The 24,671-nt window shown below is 40.5% G+C and overlaps 2 protein-coding genes across 4 annotated transcripts; one reads left to right on the top strand and one right to left on the bottom strand.

Moving 5' to 3' along the window:
• Positions 1–3,074: 3,074 nt before the first annotated feature.
• On the bottom strand, positions 3,075–19,290 carry senp7b (SUMO specific peptidase 7b). The gene is made up of 21 exons (XM_026948059.3): positions 18,795–19,290; positions 18,497–18,601; positions 17,347–17,447; positions 16,655–16,734; positions 15,691–15,815; positions 14,550–14,778; positions 13,034–13,110; positions 12,650–12,763; positions 11,902–11,935; positions 11,291–11,503; positions 10,989–11,203; positions 10,698–10,795; positions 9,434–9,550; positions 9,221–9,340; positions 8,950–9,042; positions 8,487–8,566; positions 7,432–7,493; positions 6,754–6,797; positions 6,101–6,169; positions 3,811–3,961; positions 3,075–3,605 (listed from the first exon to the last, which is right to left on the bottom strand). The coding sequence occupies exons 2-21, from the start codon at positions 18,599–18,601 to the stop codon at positions 3,441–3,443; spliced, it is 2,292 nt and encodes a 763-aa protein (XP_026803860.3). The 5' UTR covers positions 18,795–19,290; the 3' UTR covers positions 3,075–3,440.
• Positions 19,291–20,349: 1,059 nt separating this feature from the next.
• On the top strand, positions 20,350–24,671 carry LOC113547571 (myelin-oligodendrocyte glycoprotein). Of its 3 annotated transcripts, none has more exons than XM_026947971.3 (5): positions 20,350–20,519; positions 21,451–21,637; positions 22,863–22,903; positions 23,816–24,139; positions 24,358–24,671. In XM_026947971.3, the coding sequence occupies exons 2-5, from the start codon at positions 21,627–21,629 to the stop codon at positions 24,600–24,602; spliced, it is 621 nt and encodes a 206-aa protein (XP_026803772.1). In that variant the 5' UTR covers positions 20,350–20,519; positions 21,451–21,626; the 3' UTR covers positions 24,603–24,671. The 3 variants fall into 3 exon arrangements, with proteins under 3 accessions (XP_026803772.1, XP_053085567.1, XP_034155566.1); XM_053229592.1 differs by having other exon boundaries at positions 21,486–21,637; XM_034299675.2 differs by having other exon boundaries at positions 20,350–21,637.

Raw genomic sequence — 24,671 nt, forward strand, 5'->3', positions numbered from 1 at the left:
TTCCCCCATGGGCTGTATCACTAAAACTAAGACTGGGTTCCTCTGCAGTTCTTTGGATGATTAACCAGCACTGAACGTGAAAAAAAAACATCTAACATAGAGCCTTTAAGAGTTCCCACCAATGAAACAAGCCAAAGAACCCTTCAAGGTTTTTAGGATGGCTAACAGTTTTAGCTCTTCAAAGGTGTTCTACTTGGAACCAATGGGGAAAAAAAACTAAAGAACATTTTATGGTGCTTTATAGAACCTGCATTAGGACTATGTTCTTTGGTGGTTCTTTGGATGGCCAACAATTCTATCTTTCTATGGAGAACCCTCTGCTTGGGACCTTTTATGTAAGGGAAAACAATTGTGTTGGAGAGTTCTGTATAGATCCTTTAAGAGTTCATACCAGAGGAACACTGAAGAACCCTTTAAGGTGCTACATGAAACTTTTTCTTTCTAAAAGTGTAGTGGAAGAAAAAAGAAAAACAATAGGTTTTTAGATGGCTAAGTTCTCACTCTTTGAAGGGGTTGTCTGAAAGAGAACCCCTCTGGTGTAGGGTTATACACAGAACCTTTAAGGTAAAAATCCTGAGGTTTGAAGGGACTGAAGATTGAGAAGTGACCACAGTGCTCAAAGTTGATGTGTTGGAAGCAGGAAAAATGGGCAAGTGTAAGAATCTGAGTAACTTTGACAAGGGCCAAATTGTGATGGCTAGAAGACTGGGTCAGAACATTTCCAAAACTGCAGGTCTTGTGGGGCGTTCCCGGTATGCAGTGGTTAGTACCTACCAAAAGTGGTCCAAGGAAGGACAACCAGTGAACCGGTGACAGGGTCATGCACCGCCCAAGGCTCATTGATGCGCATGAGGAGCAAAGGTTAGTCCGTCTCATCCGATCCCACAGAATAAAAAAGTTCACGCTGGCTATGATAGAAAGGAGTCAGAACACACAGTGCATCACAGCTTGCTGTGTATGGGGCTGCGAGTGGCCATGCTGACCCCAGTCCACCGCCGAAAGCTCCTACAATGGACAGGTTAGCATCAGAACTGGACCATGGAGCAATGGGAGAAGGTGGCCTTGTCTTTTCTTTTACATCATGTGGATGGCCGGGTGCGTGTACATCGCTTACCTGGAGAAGAGATGGCACCAGAATGCACTATGGAAGAAGGCAAGCTGGCAGAGGTAGTGTGATGCTCTGGGCAATGTTGTGCTGGGAAACTGTGGGTCCTGGCATTTATGTGGATGTTACTTTGCCACAACCCACCTACCTAAACATTGTTACAGACCAAGTACACTCCTTCATGGCAATGGTATTCCCTAATGGCAGTGACCTCTTTCAGCAGGATCTCAATCTGATTGAGCGTCTGTGGGAAGTGCTGGACAAACAAGTCCGATCCACGGAGGCCCCACCTCCCAACTTACAGGACTTAAAGGATCTGCTGCTAACGTCTTGGTGCCAGATACCACAGCACACCTTCAGAGGTCTTGTGGAGTCCAAGCCTCGACAGGTCAGAGCTGTTTTGGTGGCACAAGGGGGACCTACACAATATTACAATATTAAGCAGGTGGTTTTAATATTATGGCTGATCAGTACATATATAGTATGCTCTACTGAATACTTGACAGAAAATGTGATTTTCTGGAAAAAAATTCATTTCTTTTGTTATTTTTTAAAAATAATTTTTTATGCATTTCACTCTAGTGATAGTGCAGTTTCTGTTATCTCAAGAGAGGAAAAATCTAATATTTTTCATGCGGATTAACTGAGTATTTAACCTTTGAGACTTTACCGAATGGGACCTGTCCATAGCCTTAGTACCGGGAAACTCTGAGAACCATCATCGAAGCCTTCTTGCGGTAATTCTGGATTAGGGCAGAGACACGAGGGAGGGTCGAGATCCCATCTGTGTCAGAGGACCTAATTTGGCCCTAATCTCACAGTCTAGCCCTGATTAGCAAATCCACGGCGGCAGAACTATGTGACCTCAGTCACCTGTGGTCAGGAGAGCGGCTCTGAGCGCAGACTACAGCAACGTCACGTCTAATTATAGAGGAGACGCTTCAATCCCATTTCAATCCCTCTACTACAGGAGTTGTAGGAATACACAAACACATGTCTAGGATGAGGTGCTGCGTTAGTTGGAGAGCACTGATCCAAGAATTTTTTTTGTAAACAAAGTGCAGCAGGGTTCCAGGGTTCAGGGTTTGAGCCTGAGTTCTCATATATACCATTTCTGTCTCCATGTCCACATGGGTCTCCCTAAAATCAAACCAGTATGTTTTCTATGTACTGGCATCCCACCCTACCATCCAGGGTGTATTCCCGGGATAGCCTCTGCATCCACCATGACCAGGATGAAGCACTTACTGGAGCTAAATGAATGGCTGTAACCTTTGGCTTTGTCTTGTAATTAAAGCTGTTTCTTACATATTCTATGAAAGAGCTTTATAGTCATGACTCAAAGGCAGTTTTGAGGGAACACACTGCTTGTCACGCAGCTTCATTTGATTATCTGTAATTAGCACAAGAAGCGACATTCATCATGGATGTAACCGGCTACATTTCCCAGAAAATGTAACCACAATGTAGCAATTAGCATCCAATTAACCTCAAAATGCTTAAGAACTTTAACCTGCTTGTTACTTCTGAGCACTTACATGTGGCTAACGCCCCTAACATTGGCACATACATGAAAAGTGGAGTGCGGCATGTGAACATGCCTCTGGTGGAGCATGTGTGGGGTCTCATTTTAAGCAGGAAGGGCTCGCTCACGCTCACACACACACACACACACACACACACACACACACACACGTTGCACAAGCCTTCAGGGATTCATTTAAACAACCACCCCAAACACACGCTTCTGTGAAGGACAAAAAGCAGAAAGACCTTAACCTGGACCAAACACTGGCTGTTATTGTGTGCAGCTGTGCAAGTAATCAGAAACAAAGCCAAACTATTTTGAACATTGTATTAGGTTTATGATGCCTGGAAGGTTTTGGAAGTATGTTGCCACACACACACACACACAATAACAATACTTGTACTTGATAACAACAATAATAAATAAAGTCACACACACATTTAGAAGCATTACATTTCTTGCTTTATTTTTGCCTTCATATATTAAAACACAAACTATACAAATATAATAAATTAACAGGAAATACAAATATTCTTCGCATCTTGGTAAAATGATGTTTCTCACTCTTACTGCTTTAGTTCCCTTTGCACAATATAGTGTTTACACACACTAACACACACATTTTAAAATCTTTACTAAGGTGATTCCAGCGCGCAGTGGAATTAAAGGAACGTGATCATGAATCACGTCTTGCGCACTTTAACATACTGAAGTGTTTCATAATGAGTCACAGGTGTTAGTGCAGCAATAAAGTCGCAGGACTGTGGGAAACCCCGGTAACAAAACATCGTCCCGAGGCCATGATCATCAGTCCAACCCTTCATCCAATCTGCTGCTCCGCACGGCTCCGCCCACTTGCTTCTGGTACAGCTGAAGCACCAGCTCACGGAGCTCCGCTCTCTTCCTGTGGACCTGCTGCCGTGGAAACCAGCGCTCGAGCCGAAGCGGGAGATCAAAGTGTACGACTGGATTCTGAAAAGAAAAGAAATAATTCAAAACATGGCCAAGGAGATTTAAATGTGTCTCAGATGAAGGACAAACTGTGCACACAAACAAGTCAGGACAGTGTGTGATGCCTGCTCTGTTTCGCAGACACCAGGATGTTCTTTAATGGCAGTACAAGCTGTCTAGGCTGATTAATGTGTGTGTGTGTGTGTGTGTGTGTGTGTGTGTGTACCTGCAGAAAACTCTCGACATACTGCAGCAGGTAAAGGCCACAGTCGCTGCTGTTGTCCTGCAGTGGCACTTTGCAGTGGCTCCCTTTAATGCTGTCGTTATTAAACACTCGAGGAGTTCCTCTCCGCACCTCCCACTCCACCTGTAGGTACCTAAGTGGGCGGAGCATAGGGGCAGGTAAATTCGGGTGTGTTCCCTTTATTTACAAATCTGTATCAGTGAGCAGCACAATCACACTCCACCTGAGGTATAGTTTACAGCAATGGATAAATATAGGATCATTCCATAGCCGCTATGGAGTAGATCATATATACATTCTTCTAAATACGTATTAATTTTTACTTAACTCGTAAAATAAATAAGCATTTATATTCCTTTACACACGCTCAGAAAAGCACACGCATTCGACAAACCCCCCGAGTGTGTCGCTGAAGACCTTATCTCCTGCCAGATCTCCTGTTTTTACAGCGGTTTGTTTTTGATTTGGCGTTTTATATCGGACGGATCTGAACTGCACAGCTACGCATATCAGCGTGTTTCATCTCTAACCCACGTGTGGGATAAAAGCAGAGATGACGTCAAGAACACTCCGAAGGCGAGTCAAAAAAAAAATCATTTGTTTTTTTTAGTCTGAAGGCATTTTTATTGTAGCAGACAACTTGTGCTGTTCTGGCTTTTACTGTCGCAGGAACAGTTCTCTATAAATTCTACTAAAGTGCTACAGAAAAAGACAGACAATGGTGCATAGAGTGAGTCCAAAGCTAATAAATACAATTCTGAATCAAACTTCAGAATTTGTCAGACTTTGAATATTAAGAGATTTAAAAAATTCACAAAAAAAAGAACAACAGATTTCAATATGTAGTCCTTTTTTTCAAAAAAGTTAAGAACATTTAGAAACCAGGTAATTAGCAGCCAGGTGTTATTAATGAATTGTACAAGATTAGTTAATCTTCAAGAAGTGTGACTGCCTCTCTAAAAGCAGAACTTCTGGCAGTTTGTTGTTCTGGAGCACCCAAGTGTGTGTCTACATCATGCCAAGAAGAAAGGACATCAGCCTTGACCTCAGAGAAGCAACTATTGCTGCCCCTCAATCTGGGAAGGGTTATAAGGCCATCTCCGAACAATTTGAAATTCACCATTCTACAGTGAGAAGGACTGTTTACAAATGGAGAGCCTTCGAGACAGCTGCCAATATTCCTAGGAGTGGGCAAATTCTGTTCAAGGTCAGACCATTTAATGCTCAGAGATATAAATAAAACCTGGGAAACTTGCAGTCATTGAGACAATGATGAACTCCAATTTATATCAGAACAATCTGTCCAGCAGCTTAAGCTGGGCTGAAATTGGGTTATGCAACAGGACAATGACCCCAAGCACACCAGCAGATCGACAACTGAATGGCTAAAGAAGACAAACATCAAGATGTTAGAATGGCTGAGTCGAAGTCCAGACCTCAATCCCACTGAGATGCTGTGGCGGGATCTTTAGAGAGCTGTGCATAAATGAATGCCCTCAAACATCAATGAACTGAACTTGAATGTCGTAAAGAAGAGTGGGCCAAAAAGTGCCCTCCACCTAGCTCTCCTTCATTTGGAATGGCAGTTATGTAAGAATTCTGCCACATCTACTTCACTTTAGCCTTAAAAACAAAATCATTTCCCCTTAAGCTAGCTAAGCTGAAGGCTTACTGTACACCACCTTCCGCAGTTAGAAACTAGATTTCAGTAAAAACCCACTCTCAGTGAGTGATGAGTTGGAAAACTCTTGCAAGACTTATGTAAGATGCTATTTCCTGACTGCCACTAGCTCAGCTTAGTGCTCCAGGACTTAAAACCTCTGTCTGGAATTAAAAACCTCAAGCTGCTTGCACATACAGAGTGTTTAGTGTGTTTGAATGGAACCCTGGCGTGATCTCCCTCTTAGAAGAACAGCAAACAAACCAATTTTGCTACGACTCGGCCTTGATAAATGCACTAAAAGGTGTGAAAGCGCCCTTAGAGTCAATCAGGATTAGCAAATATGTCACCGCTTAATCTATTAAATCCTGGCGTTCTTCAGGGTTACGTGCTAAGTCCAGTGTTGTTCACTGCGTTTAATTATAACTACACCCACGTTCTCACTCTCGCCCCCAAGTTTGTCTGTGTTGTTGGTTTGCGGCCACGTTGTACAGGTTGTTGAGATCATAAGGACAAATCGATACTCAAAATATTCAGGCTACTGTAATAATTTATACATAATTATCTGTGTTATACGGTGTGACTTCCAGAGAAGGCGTACGGCAAACTCACTCTTGTAACAGCGTGTAGATGCGATAGTGGTAGGACAGCTTCAGAGAGTCCATGATCAGAATGCAAGGCCTAGAGAGAGAGCGAGAGAGACAGACAGAGAAAGAGAGAGAGAGAGAGAGAGAATAATCAGATCATCACTCACCCTACATGCCTCTCTCTGTTGTTAAAGAGCTAGATTTGCTGAAGCTATGTGTGTAGAACTCCAGCATGTGCTCAAGTGCACGTAGTAACGTACAGGCTAGGCCTGTGCCTGGTGACGGCTTACCTAGTTACCATGGTAACGACCCCCAGTGACAGCCAGCACTGTTTTTTTTTTTTTTTTTATTTATTGATTTATTTCTTGCAAACCACAGCAAGACACCAGCATTCTCACACGTGAACATAATGTTTAAACACGTTTGGAGATGCAATATCTCACATCAATACCACATTTATTTTTATTTATTTCTAGAAACGTGGTTGTTCTGGTGGAAAGCGGTAGAGGGAGCCTTCAGAGACAGTTCAGTTTCATATGAGGATTTCTCACACAGCAAAGACGTTGTTGTAAACAATTCATTCTTGGATATAAAGGAACAATTTAACTGAAGAGTTCAATAAAAATTGTTTTTAATAAACTGATATGAAATAGAGACAGTTCTTTTAAGTTCTCCCACCTCCTGGTGACCATGTTCCTCTGGCAGGTGAGCACTGTGCAGTCCTGAAACACACACACACACACACACACACCAGGTTTAAAGTCACACTCGCTATCAGTGTGTCAAAAATACAAGATATTACACCACCACAGTGTCCAGTGACATTTGCTCTGATTATAAGCTTTATATATACTATATATTTTGCATAGGAAAGAGAGGTATAAGTAAGAGGCTTATACTGAGATTTTTTTACAATGGTAAATTGTGAGTAGGGAAAAATCAACATCTTTTTATTTCTATAGCATTCCAATGTATGATCCCTGATTAGGAACATCTAAAAGAAGGCATGTTGAGTCTTTAGCCAACAAGGCCATTTGGAAAATTCCCAAAACTTTATAAATATGTTTGGAGACACCAGCCATTTTCTTCGGCTTAACGTTGACATCCTCCTGTAAATACTGCTTATTAAGTGCTCGAGTCCAAAAAAAAAAAGAAAAAAAAAAAGAAGCAGCAATCAAATAAACTTACTTTGCCTTTATGTGTCTGATTATAGTATCAATATTTATTGCTTGTATTTGATTTGTGCTTTTCTATAAAGAACAGATTTCCAGACGTTTGGGAATGATCCAAGGATTTCAGAGGCATTCCTTAAAAACACAATGTGTGTGTGTGTGTGTGTTTTGGTGTTTGTGTTACCGGAAGATCGCTGGATTTAAGCGCGCTGTCCTTTGATTTGCCCTTTGGATCAACTGAACTTCCTGCAAACACAAACACACACAGACACACACAAAAACGGTGTATATGGTTATGTTTACGGTCATGAGTCATTGAGTGAATTATTAACTCGAGACCGTTGATGGTTGTGTCTTGACAAGTCACGGTTAGCATGCGCTTTGAAATATTTATATTTCCTGGATAATAAGTCACTCCGGAAAAAAAAAAAAAAAAAAAAACATGCTGAGAACAGAGGTTTCAGTTCAACTCCTAATAACAATCTTTATTAGGAAAATGCTTTTAGTTGAGTCCAAAATCCCAGAGTGTGTGTTACATGTAAAACCATTTGATCAAAGTAAAAATACAGTATATTAATGAATCTACACTCGCTAATGAACTGACTATAAATCTATAAGAATTATTGGAGCATGATAAACGATCTCTGAAGCAAGAATAAGCGAAGTTAAACACCTAAAGGGCTATAGGCGTTCCTATTGAACACTACTCCAACTTTTAGAGGTGAAAAAATGTGTATAGAAAAATTCAATTACTATAAAAACACTAATTGTGACTTCTGAAAAATGGGTATCTGATAAAAAGCACAAAAAATGTCTTACAGTCCACATTAAAGGCATTACAGAAAATACTAATTGCTTTATTTATTTAATTTCTATTTTATTATAAATATTTGTTCTGTTGGTGATAGCTAGCACCATACACTCGTGTTCTTTTTTGTTCTTGTTTCTGACTCTTCACACACTTTCCTGTTTGTCCGTGCTGTAAAAGGTGTCATGTGAACGAATGTGAGAATGAGAAACTGCAGTGCAGGGTGATGGAGACGGATTTTTGGAATAAATGGAATAAATGAGTGTTTGAGGAAGCATGTGTTCCAGTCTCTCCGTGACTGTATGTGTTTACGTCACCTTGTCATTTCAGACCGAAACGAGATGTTCTTACACCTTCGGGAGACATCCAAACCACATGTGGGGAACAAGACTGCTGAAAGTAATTAGATTAGACGTGTGTGTGTAGAGCACCTGTTTGGCTTTTCTTCCATGGCACGCACTCAGGCTGCAGCAGACCAGGGAAACAGATCACCACCAGGTACCAGTGGGCTCTGGAAAGAGAGAGAGAGAGAGACAGTAAGAAAGATAGACATGTCTCTCTCTCACACACAGACACATAATGTCTGGACTCTAATCTCAAAAAGCACAGTGCATTCTTACAGGACTCACAGTCCAAAGTGAAGTATAATCAGTAGCTAAAACATCTGGACACAGTGTACATGCTTGTGTTTTAATGTTTTTGTTTTTTTTTAAAATAAGAACACACTGCACAACTTCCACCACAGTCATTTATCTCATTTCATCGTTTATTCTCATATCATCATGTCTCTAAGCAACAAGATGACTTCATCAAAAAGCGCCAATCAAACACACTTTTTCATGTTCTCTTTACCTACTGAGAAAGAAAGTGTGTCCAAAAAAGAAAAAACCTCACTCCTGATTAACAGGTATGAAGAGGTAGTCCTTGCTGAAGATGTCGACGTTTCTGGTCCACGTTCTCACTCTCCCATGGCGTCTGTACTGCGCTCTGTGTGACACAGAACACACACACGCCGTGTGTTTACATTCAGCCTGGAACGCTTTATATGCATTATATATCATCATGCATGTATGTTTATGCAGTTTATATTTATGTGCGTATGCGTTAACATGTAGTTTACATGTATTATATACAGTATGCGTGTTAAAGTGTGTGTGCTGCTCACGTGCCGCCGGCCTCCTCCTCGCTGCTATTGGCTTTGCGAGTGAGCTGCTTGTAGAAGAAGCTGCTGAAGATGTGCGACCTGTCGGCCACGTCCCGATCCGCTCTCTCTAACTGCAGGTACCTAGGGAGAAAACATGAATTTGAATTCACTTAATGAAATAATAAAAATATTAAACATCACCACGGAATTCAATCATGGCATGTTGTAACTCACTTGAGGTAGAAGTCGATGATGACGTCATTGAGGAATTCGCCGTCCCTAAGGCACTCCAGGTCTTCGGTTGTCACGGTGATGCCGCCTTTCGAGGGTGGAGGGGGGTACTGAATTAACCTGATACAATGTTGTAAAAAAAAAACAAACAAACAAAACAAAAACACACACACACCCGCACAGTTAAAATAAGAATGTTAAGGCATCACAAAACACCAACTTGTCATATTCTGGGCAACTTTTTTGGAAACTGAAATTCCTCTCTAAAACTCATGCGTGGCAGTTTTGGTTTACTAATCAAAGCCCAACTTCAAACGCTTTAGTGGAAACTTCATGGAAAGACCTATAGCAGTGACACGAAGAAGTTTCCAATAGAGCCCAGATATTCGGCGCCAGGCAAAGCACAAAGCGCTGAATCAGCTTAATCGCTATTATCAACCAGTACAGGAGCTGGAGGAGGGGGTTTAATTTCTGTTCCAGTAATCATCATTAAAGTCTACAGTACAACTCCTATCACAGCAACACGAGAAGACATCATGGGCAGAGCAGGATCAAGATCAAACAGACAAAACCAGGAACGGCAGAGAACAAGGGAACAAAGCACCAAAAGAAATTAGGGGGATCAGGGGAACCAAGGGAGCAAGGAAAAGAAAGGCACCAAAGGAAAGGAGGGAACCAAAGGATCAAAGGTACCAAGGGGAACAAGCAACCCAGGAAAATGACAGAAACAACGCAAAAACCAAGCAAAGCAAGGCAAACCAGGACTTTGGGGAAACAACACAACCTAGGAACCGAGTGAAATAAGAGAACCCAGGAACCTGGGGAAACAGGCAGCCAAAGAACTGAGGAAAACAAGAGAACCAAGGGACCTGGAGAAATGAGGAAGCCAAAGAAGCAAGGGAAACAAGACCCAACAAACCAAGCAAAGCAAGGGAAACCAGAGAATCAAGGACTCTGGGGAAACAAGACAACCAAGGAACTGAGAGAAACAAGAGAACCCCAGGAACCCAGGAACCTGGGGAAACAAGGCAGCCAATGAATCAAATGTAACAAGACAACCAAGGAACGGCGGAACCAAAGTACTTGAGGAAAGAAAAAACCCAAAGACAAGCACTCATTTATTTACTAAGGTGTCACAAAATAGACAAGAGAACAAACAAGAACAAAAATAATCTGAATCAGTAAGATAAAAATTTTTATTTATTTTTTTTTAAATTGGTGATGAAGAGCTTTGTGTAAAATGAATACAGGGTTTATCCTAGAGCACCTTCTGGGCATGCTTGGCTGTCTTGTATGGCTGCGTAGTGTGTGTCTGGTACTCGTAACTTCAGGAGCTTTGCTGCTTCTGGTCCCATTGTGACTCCCCTGTAAACAAGCAGAGACGAATCAGAACTCAGGATGTGAAGATGCATCAGTATGGCAGTATATCACAATAAGGAATTCTGGAAAAAAGGTCATAAAAACAGCAAAAAATGTTCTACAGGAGTTTCGACACAATCGTGCTGCACCTGAATCTAAAGGCGAGGTGTAGGAGGTGGGGAAAAGGGAAAGTGATTACCTGATTGGTTACTTTGCTCCCCAGCACGGTGAGGAAGTGGGCACCGTAAGGGTGGCACAGTACGCGTTTCAGCCCCTCCTCCCGGGACAGCGGTGTTCCCAGGGACAGATGTCCGCTCCTCAGAGCCATCATCTCCATCAGAGATGCTAAGGTGGCTTCCTGCAGCTCGTCCAATCGACCAATCAGGTGCACCAACACAAACGGGCAGGGCGGGGCTAAAGAAGGACACAACGTGTATGTGTAATGTGTGTATCTCTCAGCTGAGGTGTATTTTTACATCAGTAATTTTATTATATTATCACCTGCGGTTTGTTTGTGTAGCGCTGAGAGCTCGGTGTGCAGCAGTCGGGCCTGAGCATCGCTCAGAGTGAAGAAGAGGAGGGAGGATGAAGAGTCGCGCAGCTCCGTCAACCCGCTGCCAGCGGCGTCCCACACGCCGTACGCTCGCAGCTCCGAGGGAACCACACACACCGACACACACTCGCCAGCACCTCCGTCAGCCTCCGCTCCTGACCCTGACAGACAGGAAAGAGAGATTCAAACCGAGCTTTCTTAATCTGCTATTCACACTAAGAAGACACAGCTCAGTGATGTCACTTCCTGTTTGTCTCTAGCTTTTAAATTCACACCATTGACTATTTTCCTATAACATGGAAACGGACTGGTTTATTCCTTACACGAATTTGATATAACTCTGTATATATTTATTTTGAAACTTGAGTTTTGTTTTTTTTTTAACCATAACAGTGTTTTATTCCTTATTAATTTTAACAATAAAGAATGTACCCTGAATTTTGGTGTCGGTTCTGTCTAAGAACTTTTTTTTCAGTACATCACTAAGACACTACATGCCATCAGATTGGATTTTGCGCCTTCACGTTCTTCTGTTTGTGTTTGTGTGTCAGTGCTTTACCTTTCAGTCGGATCGAGATGCACTCTTCTGTGATCTACGAAAGAAGAGCAAGAGACAGAGACAGAGAGAGAGACAGAGAGAGCGAGATGACATGATGATGTCAGAGCACATAACGAGGTGACAATGGAAGACAGTGTAACGCTATAACACGATCTCACTTCACACACTGCCTCTTACGCTTGTTTATTTGTCTGGTATTGGTTTGAGGTTCAGTTTGTACTCCAGACAGAAAGACAGAAAGAACGTCCAGCGTGTGTGATGTCCTGCGCCAGGTCGTAACTATTTATCACAGTCAATAAAAGTTAGAAAATAAAACACACACACACTCAGTTTGTGTGTCAGGCATTACTGTACGCTTCAGACTTACAAGACGCACTTTTCGACCTTCGTGATGCGCCATCGTGAGCGAGTTCCTGTACACGAACCTGAGAAATGTCACTCTGATGGACACTACGCCATAGCTGGATTTATAACAGATGTGTGGATTATACATATTTCACTCTGATCTGGGAACATCAAGCTTGTTTTTGTCGTCTCTGAACACTCGTTCTTTCTTTCTGTCCATCACGACGCCTGTTTCATTTCATTTCATTTCCTGACTTGCATCAATTAAAATTCCGGAAAAAAAAAAAACAGATTGGAATGTCCTTTAGTGGAACGGGCAGAAACAGCTAGACTAGAGGAACGCAAAAATAAAGAACACGCACGTCTGTGTGAAACACACACACACACACACACACACACACACCATGATGGGTCCCTTGGCATGACTCTGTGTTGTACCAAAGTACAGAGTGGAGAAGGCGAGTTCCATCATGGCAGGAGATGAACCAGGAGCTCCTGAAATGGTATTTTGGCTCTTCTGTATGAGAGAGAGAGAGAGAGAGAGAGAGAGAGATGGAGATACAAAAACAAAGAGAGACAGACAGAGACAGACAAATATAGAGAACAAGAGAAACAGAGACAAAGAGAGACAGAGACAGTGTGAGCCACAGAGAGAGACAGACAGCAAGAGAGAGAGACAGAGAGAGAGACAGACAAAGGTTAGTGTTGTCTTTAACACGATGTCTGTTTAAGTTCTTTAGCTGCATTTAAAACACTAAAGCTGCTGAATACTGACTTTAACACTCACCTGTAGATCTGGATTTAGTCGAGCATCACTGCGTGCTTCATCCTCTCCCTCATCTTCATCACCACTGGACAGTACAACTGCAGCACACACAATTACTTCACAATTAAATTATTAAACAGATGAATATACAAATAAAGCAACAAGAAAAGAAAATAATTGAGTCAAAAAAGTAAGTTTAATAAATGAATAGCACCACTTCACTTCTGTTGTATGTAGCTTGTTCTTGAGAAATGAATAAAGAACATTTGGCTATGATCCACTGATTCACGGATGTTGTAGCTTCTCTCATTCGGTTAGAAACAGGGTCGAAGGAAAAGCGAAGCGACTACGTGTTCGTAAACATTTGTGAAGGTTCCCTGAGAGCGACGTGGTGGAGAAATGAGACAAGTGCTGGTAAATAACGGCCGGATCGTGTTGCACAAAACCCAAACAAAACCAGAAGCCAAACCAAAATGGTTTATTGCTGTAAAAAAAAAAAAATGGTTTGGGGATTATTGCTAGCCACAGATATGATTTTTCATCACGCTGAGCTCGGAGGTACATCTCTGCCACGAGTATTAAGAGATTATTAAATGTGCTTTTAATTGTCCAATTATATTGGGATAATAACATAACAGAAGCTCGTAAAGAGTGAGGGAAAATATGCGAAAGCTAATATCAGGGAAGAAAATTGTAGCTTTAGTGGAAAATTGAAAATTGAGGCTTAGTGATAGGAATGAAGAAAACACGCTCAGATCAAATCAGGTCTAGTGTAGCGTCAGATTCCTGTTCTCGGCTGTTATTGATACGGAAATTTATGAGATGTGTTGCGAACTCGGATGAAGAAAAGAGGTTTTCAGGATTTTGTTCTGGATCGTTTCGCTTCCTCACCCTAGCCCAGTGTGTTTGCCGAACCTCTGCCCTCACACCTACTCCTATTGCTGTGTGCCGTAATGACTTCGAATGGAAAAAGCACTTTGAAAAAACAAGATTTAGTCTCAAAATGAGGCTGAACACTTTTTCCAGTCACACTTCCAGGAAACACACTCGGAGTCCTCTACGGAGCGAGCGTATTAAAGTGATTCCGCAGGACCGATCTCTGGACCTGTGAGCTTGAAGAGAACCGAGGGTACTACAAACATCTTTACTTGATTAAAAAAAAAAAAAAAAGAGTAAAAATTTTATTAATGTGATTAACGTATACGATCTTTCTCTTAATGTAGCTAACACGTAACGGAGGTTGATGCGTACCGGTTTAACGCTGTCGAAACTGCAGTTCGCCTCATTTCTCACAATAACTACCGGATTAAATGTAATCAATAGATTAAACGTAATCACTTTTAATGCTAAGCTTCAAACTTTAGGCCACACCTCCTTCCAGAGACTGATGCTAGAGTGGAGTGTTCCAGAAAGCTAACCGTGATCGCGATCAATTAGACACGCAGACTGAATGACATTGCTAAACAACAAAAGGAAACAAATATAGAATAAAGAAGTTTTTTATTTATTTTTTTTAAAAAGGAATTCATGTACGCACTCGGTTCTGTGCAGCTTGCTTTGGCTCTCTGGTACGTTTTGAATGAAAGTCTCAGCCGGAGCTTCCTCCTGGTGTAAGGACAATCACTGGCAGCTTTTTGGACCGAACCGGTGTGGACGTGTGTGTCCTTTGGTGTCCTCGCTAGCTTCGCCTGCACGCCGTCCCCAGTGTGTGTGTGAGAAGACGAGTGTGTGCTCCATCCGTTCTGCTTGTCCGCTACAACCGTGTTCTTTAGCACAGAGAAATAAAGAGTTCATTCAATTCTGGCACTTTTATTTAAAACTAAATTTTTTTAAATACACCCAATATATATCATTGTTATGTCCTGCTTCTAATGTGTGTGTGTGTGTGTGTGTGTGTGTGTGAGATGTCTTGTTCAAAAATAAACAAGTATTTTTATACTGAGACTTAAGAGTGCACAAATTTGCAAACTTAATAAAACCAAAAATCTAATCTTTTGATGAAATGAGATTTATTTTTAGTTTTATTTCACTGTTAATATACTCTCAAGTGAAAGACTTTTACAGAAAGTTGTTGGAAAATTGTTTAAATTATTATACACGTATATAAAATATATTTTTATTGCCATTTTTTAATAAAACATTTAACATACTGTCAATCCAACAATAATCACCATTGAGAAGGAAGAGAAATGACCTTGTACAAGCTCATGAATGAAGGATGTCTAGAAACTGGGAATTTGTTTCGTGGTTTATAAGCGTTATAAAAGAAACTGAAGTAAATGTATAAACTGACATAAATGTCAGGAAGCAAGCTTTTCGGGGATATGTGACATGACGTGACGTGATTGTGCTCAGTGGGCGGAGCTTAAATCCTATTGTGTTTTGATATTTTTATTACTAAACATGATATGGGTGCAATTTATCCAAAAATGTAAAATCTGACTGATGTGAACAAAATCGTCGTTTTCATCTGTAACGTCTCACCTAACAGTCAGAATTTTTATTCTAACTTCTTTCATTCTTTTTTAGTATCTTTGGGAAGTTTTTTAAACTCATGTTTCATCATATTTTCAAAAATTTGTTTCATTATTGCTCTACTTTTTTCTTCTAATGTTAAAATGAATTATACCTGGTACGTTAATGCATTGAAGAAGAAACTTTAAAGATTAAAATCTCACCACAGACTCCAGGGTGTTTGCGCTCTTTGCTCCTCTGACTGGAGAATCATTCTTCTTCTCGCTCTCTTCCTCCTCGTCCTCATCCTCAGGCTGTGAAGACGTGCATTTCTCACCGAGACCAGGTCCTAAGAAACAGGAAAAGGAAAGATTTATATTCGTGTCATAATTACACACCGGAGATAAAGCAGCAAAATGACATACGTTTTAATATGTTCCTTATTCTGGAAAAATCTGAAGACATGTCATGTTTTTTTTTTTTTGAGCTCAGTCGAATTTTGAGAACTTTCTAGAGACCTCTGATTCGAAGCACAACTGTTATCTCTGAGAGAGCGAAAGAAGAGAAAGATCAGAAACGATGAGGAAGAAAACAGCAGGACGTTCTTTTAAAGCTCTATAAAGTTAAACAAGATTCTTTATCAGTGATATGAGGCCAGGAAAATGCTGCAGTCTTCCAGCAAAATATAGGGCATGGAGAGAAAAGGGAGGAAATGAGGACACAGAAAGAGAGAGAAGGAGAGAAAAAAAAAGAACGAGGGCGAATTTTCAACTTTAAGAGCTCATTAAAGCGCACATAAGCAAGTTTCCCTCGTTAGTGTCGCAGTAATTCGCGCCAGATACGAAGGCCGAGCTTCTTCGTGCGTCAAAAGAAGTCGGCGTCGCTGCTAAATGAATTACGGAGCGTGCAAACTATGCTTTGAGAAAATGTGGGGGAAAAATTGTATGCGTTTTAATGTGCAGTAATAAAATGTATACAGCACGCGAATGGAAATGAATAAATAGACAAACAAATCTATAAATGTGGGTCGGCCATTTTGAAACACGTGACACTTGTCAGTAAAGTGTGCTTCCACAGAACCGTGTGTGAGTGTGTAATTCATTTTTAACGTCTGGGACGAAACCTGAACTACATCCTGTTTGGAACCTTGAACTTTGACCTCTGGTGTGTGTTTCGTTTCGTCCTCACCCCATTGCTTCTTAGCTGCAGGTGCGTGTTTGTCGTCGTCACGCTGGAACAGCTTATCTGACGCTCTCTTGGGTCTCCATCTGAAACACACACACACACATTATGTATAGTTGTGTATTGATGGTGTTCACATTTGATTTATTCATTTTATCCTCACATTTATTCCTGTAGTGAAAAAAAAAAAGACACAATGATTTATTTATTTGAATGACGACTGGTTAAGGAACACACACACACACACACACACACAATGCATGGAAAGCACATCATGTGTCATTATGTCTCGCTTCTAACGGAAAGCCCAATATTGTCCAATACAAACTCATTTTTAATTACGTCATATTTACACAAACGTATGCGAACACCGCCATCTGGTGGCTGGTTTTATATTCGGCTTAACAAACAAAAGTCCATTTTAATGTAAAGAATACAGCATGTAGCTGTAGTGCCGGGTCACAGTTCAGTCCAACACTGCCCTCTGGTGGCATCCCACAGAAGTTCAGCTATAACTCTACCACTGGTACAGGACCCCTTTATCTTCACACTGCTTTGCTTAGAGATCAAATCAACACACTTTGACAGCTGACCAAAAAAAATCCACCTATCCTACAACTGCACGCTGTATAAAATGCAGTGGTTTGGATACAATCTTATATTTATTTCTTTTTCATCGTTCAAGTTCAGTGTCTCACCGGTCTGCTAGAGTAGATCCAGGCTTCGTTTCTCTTCTGCCATTGACACAGCCGCTTCCGTTCGACTTTTGCCCGTTAAAAGGGTCTCGATTCCAGGGTGACTGTGAGACAGGGAATATCCAGACGTTAAGGGTGGCTCCGAATCAGGTGTCAGATATAAACATAGTGCTGTTCTTACTGCAAAGCGAAACAGCATCATGAAGATGAAGGAGATATCAAAACGATCTAGGACAAAATTCTGGAAAAGTATGAGTCACAGTTTGAACATCCTGCAGAACGACATTGTATCTGTTTTAAAAATACAACTGCGAGCGAGTGAGGGGGCAAAGCGGGGATTAGTCAAAGAAGCAACCGAGAAGCCAAGAGTAAATCTGATGGAGCTGGTGAAGCTTTTCACAGGACCACAACAGCCTGGACACTCCACAAAGCTTTATGGAAGAGTGGTGTGTATGAAATCCTGTTCAGCAAAAAAGGAATGGGGGAGACCAGGATGTTGAAAAAGTTCCTCCAGTCTGATAAGCCCAAAACTGAACCTTTTGTGCTTGGTACACACTGATACATTAGACAAAACCTAAATGTCTAAGGACACCATCCTCACTGTGAAGCATGGGGGTGGTAGCATCGTGTTCAGAGTCACCAAGTTTGGGACTATTTTGTAATCAAACTCTGCTTGATACTTTTCCAGAACTTTGTCTCAGACTTCTTTTGACAGCTCCTTGGTCTTCATGACACTAATTGTTGAACGGGTGAATTTATATTGAGATCATGTGACAATTTAACTGCACACAGCTCGACTCCATTCAACTAATGATGTCACTTCTGATGGAAACTGATTGCACAAGAACTCGTTTAGGGGTTCATCAGTAAAGCATGGATGTGTTCCAAAGAGCTAAACACTATTCACTATATACTGTAGGCAATAAACCATATACAGTGCATTATGGGTATTCTGTACATCATTTAACCCTTTAATCGTGGTGCATGATGGGAGTTTTATAAGTGCACTTCATTTTCCACTATGCGTTTGGCCATGACTACAAAATGACTCCCAGTGTAGGGCAGTATGTAGTACGCAGGACGCATTTTTCAGACAAAAACCAGCTAAATGCTAATGCTATGAAACCATATACCGACACCATAGGCGTCATACTTTTGCTGTGACGTCATCCTGAAGCCGGGTGAGCGGTGACGTCATGCGAATGACGGAGGAATCCGACGGTTGTTTCTTCTTCGGGATCTTAAACGGAGTTCCCATCTTAATAAGTGGTAATAAAACAAACAGAAATTATGAAATGTGATGTTATTGTGTTTATTTGGTTGTTCATTTATTAACACAGATTAAAACCTAGGCTAATATGTGTGAAGTTAATCTCTTGATTGAACATAAACAATCCAAACTTCAGTGTTTTTCAGTGCGAAATCATTGTAAGTAGATGACGAGCTGATACCTTTCTCCTGGTCTCCGGAATTAAACACTTTCTCCTCCTTCACTTTCAGTCATTTATCCAGAAATTTAATCCGCACTGCTCAGATTAAACCACTCCATCACTTAGCTAGCTGGCTAACTTTCACTGCGCAGGTGCATATAGCTACAGTGCTAGCCTTATAACTTGTTATATCTACGTGGCTAGCTAACCCAAGCTAATCAATAATGTCATTACAACGCATTATTCAATGGTACTATTTAGATACCTCGTTAACAAACAAATACAACTAGCCAAAACAGAAAACACTGGGATTTTAAACTGCTAAGCTAATGAAAAGCTAAATGTTGTCCTTCTTCTTCTTCGTCGTCGTCTTCTTCCGTGTGGAGCATGTGAGTTACCGCCACCTACTGGACTGGACGTCTGACACGTCTGTGAGTTCCTTTCTTCGAAAAAGTTATTCTTTAAACAATAAAGGTAAACGATAACACTAACGAGTGGTGTATAGAGAAAAACCATCCATCCATCCATCCATCCATCCCTCCATCCCTCCATCTATCTTCTGTACCGCTTATCCTACACAGGGTTGTGGAGATCCTGGAGCCTGTCCCAGGGGACACAAGGCGGGGGGACGCCCTGGACGGGGTGCCAACTCATCACGGGGCACAATCACACACACATTCACACACCTCGGACAAATCGGAAATGCCAGTCTGCCTACAGTGCACGTCTTTGTGCTGAGGGAGGAAACCGGAGAACCCGGAGGAAACCCCGGAGGTACTGGGAGAACATGCAGGCTCCATGCACACAGGGCAGGGGCAGGAGTCGGGCCTTCTACCCCAGACAATAGTGCTAACCACTACACCACCGTGCAGAGAAAACCCAATGCCCTTATAAAACACTTCTACAGTAGGATGCATTTATATAGTGGGGGGCACGGTGGCTTAGTGGCTAGCACGTTCGACTCGCACCTCCAGGGATGGGGGTCTGATTCTCCTCCCTGTATGCAGAGTTTGCATGTTCTCCCCATTCTTCGGGGGTTTCCTCAGGGTCCTCCGGTTTCCTCCCCCAGTCCAAAGACATGCATTGTAGTTTGATTGGGATTTCCAAATTGTCTGTGATGTGCGTGATTGCGCCCTGTGATGGATTGACGCCCCGTCCAGGGTGTCCCCCGGCTCGTGCCCTCTGGGACAGACTCCCCCTCCCCGCGACCCTGCGTAGGACAAGCGGTACAGAAAAAGGATGGATATATAGTGTATCTTTTTTAAACCTATTTTAATATGTATTTATATTTACCCTAGCCCTAGTCCATCTATCTCAGTCTATCTTACGTCATAAGCAAGCCTCACGTGGTCTTATTGATTTTCCTTGAGACAGTTTTAATGCAAGTTTCTTACATTATTTATTGATATGACCTTTTTTTTTTTTTTTTTTTTACCCAGAATGCTCTGGTTTCTTTGCTAGTTCCGTATTTACGAAATGTCTTTATATCACTCACACCTGTACCTTTATTTGAAAGATAAAGCGTTTCTGCGTTTTTTTTTTAAAATCAATTTTCAAATGATGCTTTGTACGTCACTGATCACGTGTTTATGCCAGATCCAATCAGGCACCGCTAGCGTCTTTCAAAGCGTACTGTTTTTTGCCACACGCCATGTTTCACTGTGGGAATAATAAACAGAAGAAAGAACAAAAGAGAAAGCGTAGATCCTGCAGGATGAAAGTGACCATTATAATGAACTTCAACCGGTAATATTCGCATATAAACACAATATCTTGATTGTAGATTTCTGTATGTGATCATATCACCGTGTGTGTGTGAAGCAAACATGGAACGCGGTCCAGTTTTATAGAGGAGACATTTTTTAATTAAAAAAAAAACACCAGTCTGAGAAACTAACAGGGTAAATATGTCTGAAATGTGTGCCAAAATGCGATAAGGGAGACTTTTATTGTGGACTCTGGAACAGCTGTTTTTTACTAAGCGGAAGTACTCCGGTCGATGGCAAATGATGTCAAACGTAATGCGACGCCGCAAGCTTTAGCAGAATACCAAGAGTCAACGAAAATAAATTTCTTCATTTTACTGTTTGTCAGTGTTAACTTTTATGCCCAACATGAGCTTTTGTGATTCTGAGCAAATTTGAGCCATCAAATACGCCTGTAGCCCCGCCCCTCTTCCGCTACGTCAGCAAGTTACCGTTGAGTGCATGCGCTGGAAGCTGATATCACGTACTGTACGATCCATGACCCTCTTCAGAATGAAAACTGATTAAAGTTAAACTGATTAAACTTCTCTTTCATCGCTTAGCTGAGAATTGAACCCTGGTTGCTTTTGTTTGGGTCCAACGCGTTACCACTGCACTATTTATGTTAATATGATGGGAATTGTTCACACTCACTTTACATAATTCAACCTAGTCATTAAAAACGTAATTTAAATTAAGTTTACTATAAGCAATGAAATCACGTTTTGATGAGAAACTAAATATTTTTATGTAAAGTATAATAAATTCTCTTAAATCTGACCGAGTACATATTACTTTTTTCAGTGTAGGATGTGGGATGAGACAAAATAATAATAATAATAATAATAATAATAATAATAATAATAATAATAATAATAACTGATAGAATCTAAAGTGAAAGAGACGACTTTAGGCTAAACTGCTCTTAACAGGTGTGAAAAAAAAAGACCTGTTCTCCCTACCTGAGGCTACGTAGACAACAAGCATGCTTTTTTTAAAAAATGCCACGACCAACAGCCGGAGGAGGAAGGAGGAGGAGGAAGGAGGAGATATAAGCAACTGCTCAAGACATGAAATTGTCTCAGTTTCTGCCTGAACCCCAACCGCCATGAGTTACAGGTAAGTAGAGGAGGGGAGGGGAAAAGTGAAAATATATAAATGTATGCATAGCATAGATATAATATAAACAGGAAACCTACCTATTCAGTATGTATCACATTATGCGTAGTGTAGAAAAGGGTACACAGAACAATCACTCATTTAAACATCATTTACTGTAACTGATAGATGATGCGGAGCTCATAAAGACTTTCCTTTTTTTTCTATCATAATTATGACTACTGTGGTACTGTATAATGATTCCTGCAGTGCCTCAAGAAAGTATTCAGCTCATGATTATTGATTAATGATTATTTCTCTCCTTAATCAAATTTAAGCTATTGAAGTGACTCTCTACAGAAATCAAATTAAATAAAGTAGGTACAGCAGATGTCCTTACAATTATTTCAAAGGAAAAAAAAAATCTGAAAACTGCTTCATGCACTCTCTTTCTTTTAACAGTCTAAATTCAGATGAATATGTCATTTTTGAGAGTTCACACTTAATATTTTTAAATTCAGTTTTCCAGAAATATCTCCATCAATAGTGGATGAGCTTCAGTTTTTTGTTTGTTTGATTGTTTGTTTTGTTTTTCCAGACCATTCTGTTATAGAATTATGACTTTATTCTCAAAATACTGTGACTTTTTTTTTTTCTAATTTTTTCTCAAAATATGACAACTTTTATTCTTGAAATCTTGTATTTTTAATTTTTAAACAGTGGCCCTAAAATGCTCTTGTCGAATTCAGATAAATTGAGACTCATTGAGAGTTTTTGAATTTCCAGGTTGTCTAAGCTTTAATGCCATTAATAAAACCCAATGAGAGATAACAGATCGATCAAAAAAGAAATTCCGAAGAGTTGTCATATATTCTCAAGATGGTGCACAATAGTTTCTTGTTGCATAGTAATATAGTCGACCATTCAGAATATATTGAAACATTTTCAAAATAATTGCAAACATTCAGAAAGAATTGTCCAAATTAAGATAATCTAGAGAAGGTAGATAATATTGTCCAACTTGTTTTGGAGCAATATTGTCAGCCTCACAGAAAATACTGACTTAATTTGTGATCAGTTCATCTTGAGTAGTGGAAGTTTAGAGATTAGAGTGCTTTTCGTATCAAAGCTCCTACATAGCAAACTGAAAACTATATGCAAAAAAAAAAAAAAAATCCATGCAAATCATCTGTCGCCAGGGACTTCGATTTACATGAACGTGTGCGTCTCATTTCTTTCCCCACAGATGCTGTGTCTGTTCACTATTTGTGTTTCTCATAAATGTAGGTAAGTACCATCAGACTGAAATTTGCATGTAGATAAGGGATTTTTTTTTTTTTTAACCTATGACATGCTTTCTGATGTAGTGGGAGGCAGAAGTTTATTTATTTCATTAAACTTTACCAGCTAAATTGTTTGTCAACATGTATTTTAGGGGAAAATAAATGAAATACAATTACCCCTGTCGATGATGGAGAGGAAAACCAGAATGGGTCACTGTTAGTTTTTTTTTTTTTTGTTTTAAATATATGGCACAGATTTCTTGCAGTGTTTAATAATATGGCACATATTATTCACGGATAGACATACCACTATGTTTTTTTTTAATCCATCATATTTTTCAATCCATCATATCATCCATCACATGGCTGCACAGTTTGTAAGACATAAATAAATGAAACATGAGAAGGTCTGAGTGACTGACGTGATAGGCAAATGAGTGATATACTCACAGCTGATCGATAATGACGGTGATAGTGATGATGATGATGATAATCAGTAGGAGCTCATTAGCAGTAAACATGATTCAGCGGTATATATTTGTCTGTATGTCTTCCTACACACAATTTTTCCAACCATCGCTTGCTCTCAGAGTGTTTTATTCTTTACTTGTGAACTATGCACATACAGTAAATGGAAACATGGTTGTGAGTTTGACTCCCAAACATGCCACAAATGGCTGTAAGTCATCCTGGCATTCTCTCTTCAGAGACACTAGCCAATCGTGGATGTGTGTGAGCTCGTGTATAGTATGTGTTACGCTGCCCTCTGAAGCAGCAGTCTGATGAGATGTGGTTGGTAGCTGTAGTGTGATAGGGGAGAGCTGGCTGGGGGGTCGGGAACTAGCAGGTGACCAAAGTGGAGAGAAAAATGGGAGGAAATCCAAAAAATAATGGAACCATGTTTGTTGTTTTTCAGTGTCAGTGCAGAGTGTCCATGTGGTTGAAGCTATTCTAGGAGAAACCGTCATCTTACCATGTACAAAACAGACTAATCAGACCACACAGACCGTGTATTGGCGATACAGTGACAGCACGACGGTGTTCGATATCATCAGCGGCGAAGTGAAGTTTGACGAGCAGGACCCAGTGTACAAGGGCAGAGTTGTATGTTTTCCACTAGAGTTTGCAAAAGGAAACTTCTCAATCAAACTGAGTAATGTGAAACAGTTCCATGAAGGAATTTACACCTGCAACTTCCCTAGCACCCTTACTCCACAGACTATACAACTGAACATTAAAGGTGTGTATGGATATTGATATTTATACCATATATAGTGAGTTTATATTGGAGCATATATACATATATATATATATATATATATATATATATATATATATATATATATATATATACACACACACACAAATTAGCTACAGTCACTGATTCATATGTCTGTGCGTTGTATGAGTAAGCACCCCGGTTGCATTACATGTAAATGAAACCCTTTCTCTCCACAGAGAGTCATCCAAGAAAGCATGAAATAGTTCTCGAAAATGGAGACACAAGGGGACAGCCCCACATTTTTTTGCTTTTCTCTGCAGCTCTGTTGGGACTTTATGCTTCATGTGACTTTCTGCCATTTTTCACTGCTCTCCAGCCTGCACTTAATATTGGACAAATAATTTACAAACTAAATCTTCATTTGGACATCTTGAAGAAGCACTGTAGATCATTCCACACAGGATTCCTAGCTCAGGCTTGAACCAAAGACTCTGACAACACTACACACTGTAATACAATGCTGTATATAAATTATATTTTAAAATAAATA

The sequence above is a fragment of the Pangasianodon hypophthalmus genome, chromosome 25 (genome assembly GCF_027358585.1).
Source record: "Pangasianodon hypophthalmus isolate fPanHyp1 chromosome 25, fPanHyp1.pri, whole genome shotgun sequence".
In the NCBI taxonomy this organism is placed as follows: Eukaryota; Metazoa; Chordata; class Actinopteri; order Siluriformes; family Pangasiidae; genus Pangasianodon; species Pangasianodon hypophthalmus.

Coding starts and splice junctions, on each gene's coding strand:
- LOC113547571 (XM_034299675.2), top strand. Junction 22,904..23,815: donor TGTGTTTCTCATAAATGTAG/GTAAGTACCATC, acceptor GTTGTTTTTCAG/TGTCAGTGCAGAGTGTCCAT. Junction 24,140..24,357: donor TATACAACTGAACATTAAAG/GTGTGTATGGAT, acceptor TTCTCTCCACAG/AGAGTCATCCAAGAAAGCAT.
- senp7b (XM_026948059.3), bottom strand. CDS start 18,601: ATGGGAACTCCGTTTAAGATCCCGAAGAAGAAACAACCGTCGGATTCC. Junction 11,204..11,290: donor GCTACACAAACAAACCGCAG/GTGATAATATAA, acceptor GTCCTTCTTTAG/CCCCGCCCTGCCCGTTTGTG. Junction 3,606..3,810: donor ATGTCGAGAGTTTTCTGCAG/GTACACACACAC, acceptor TTTTCTTTTCAG/AATCCAGTCGTACACTTTGA.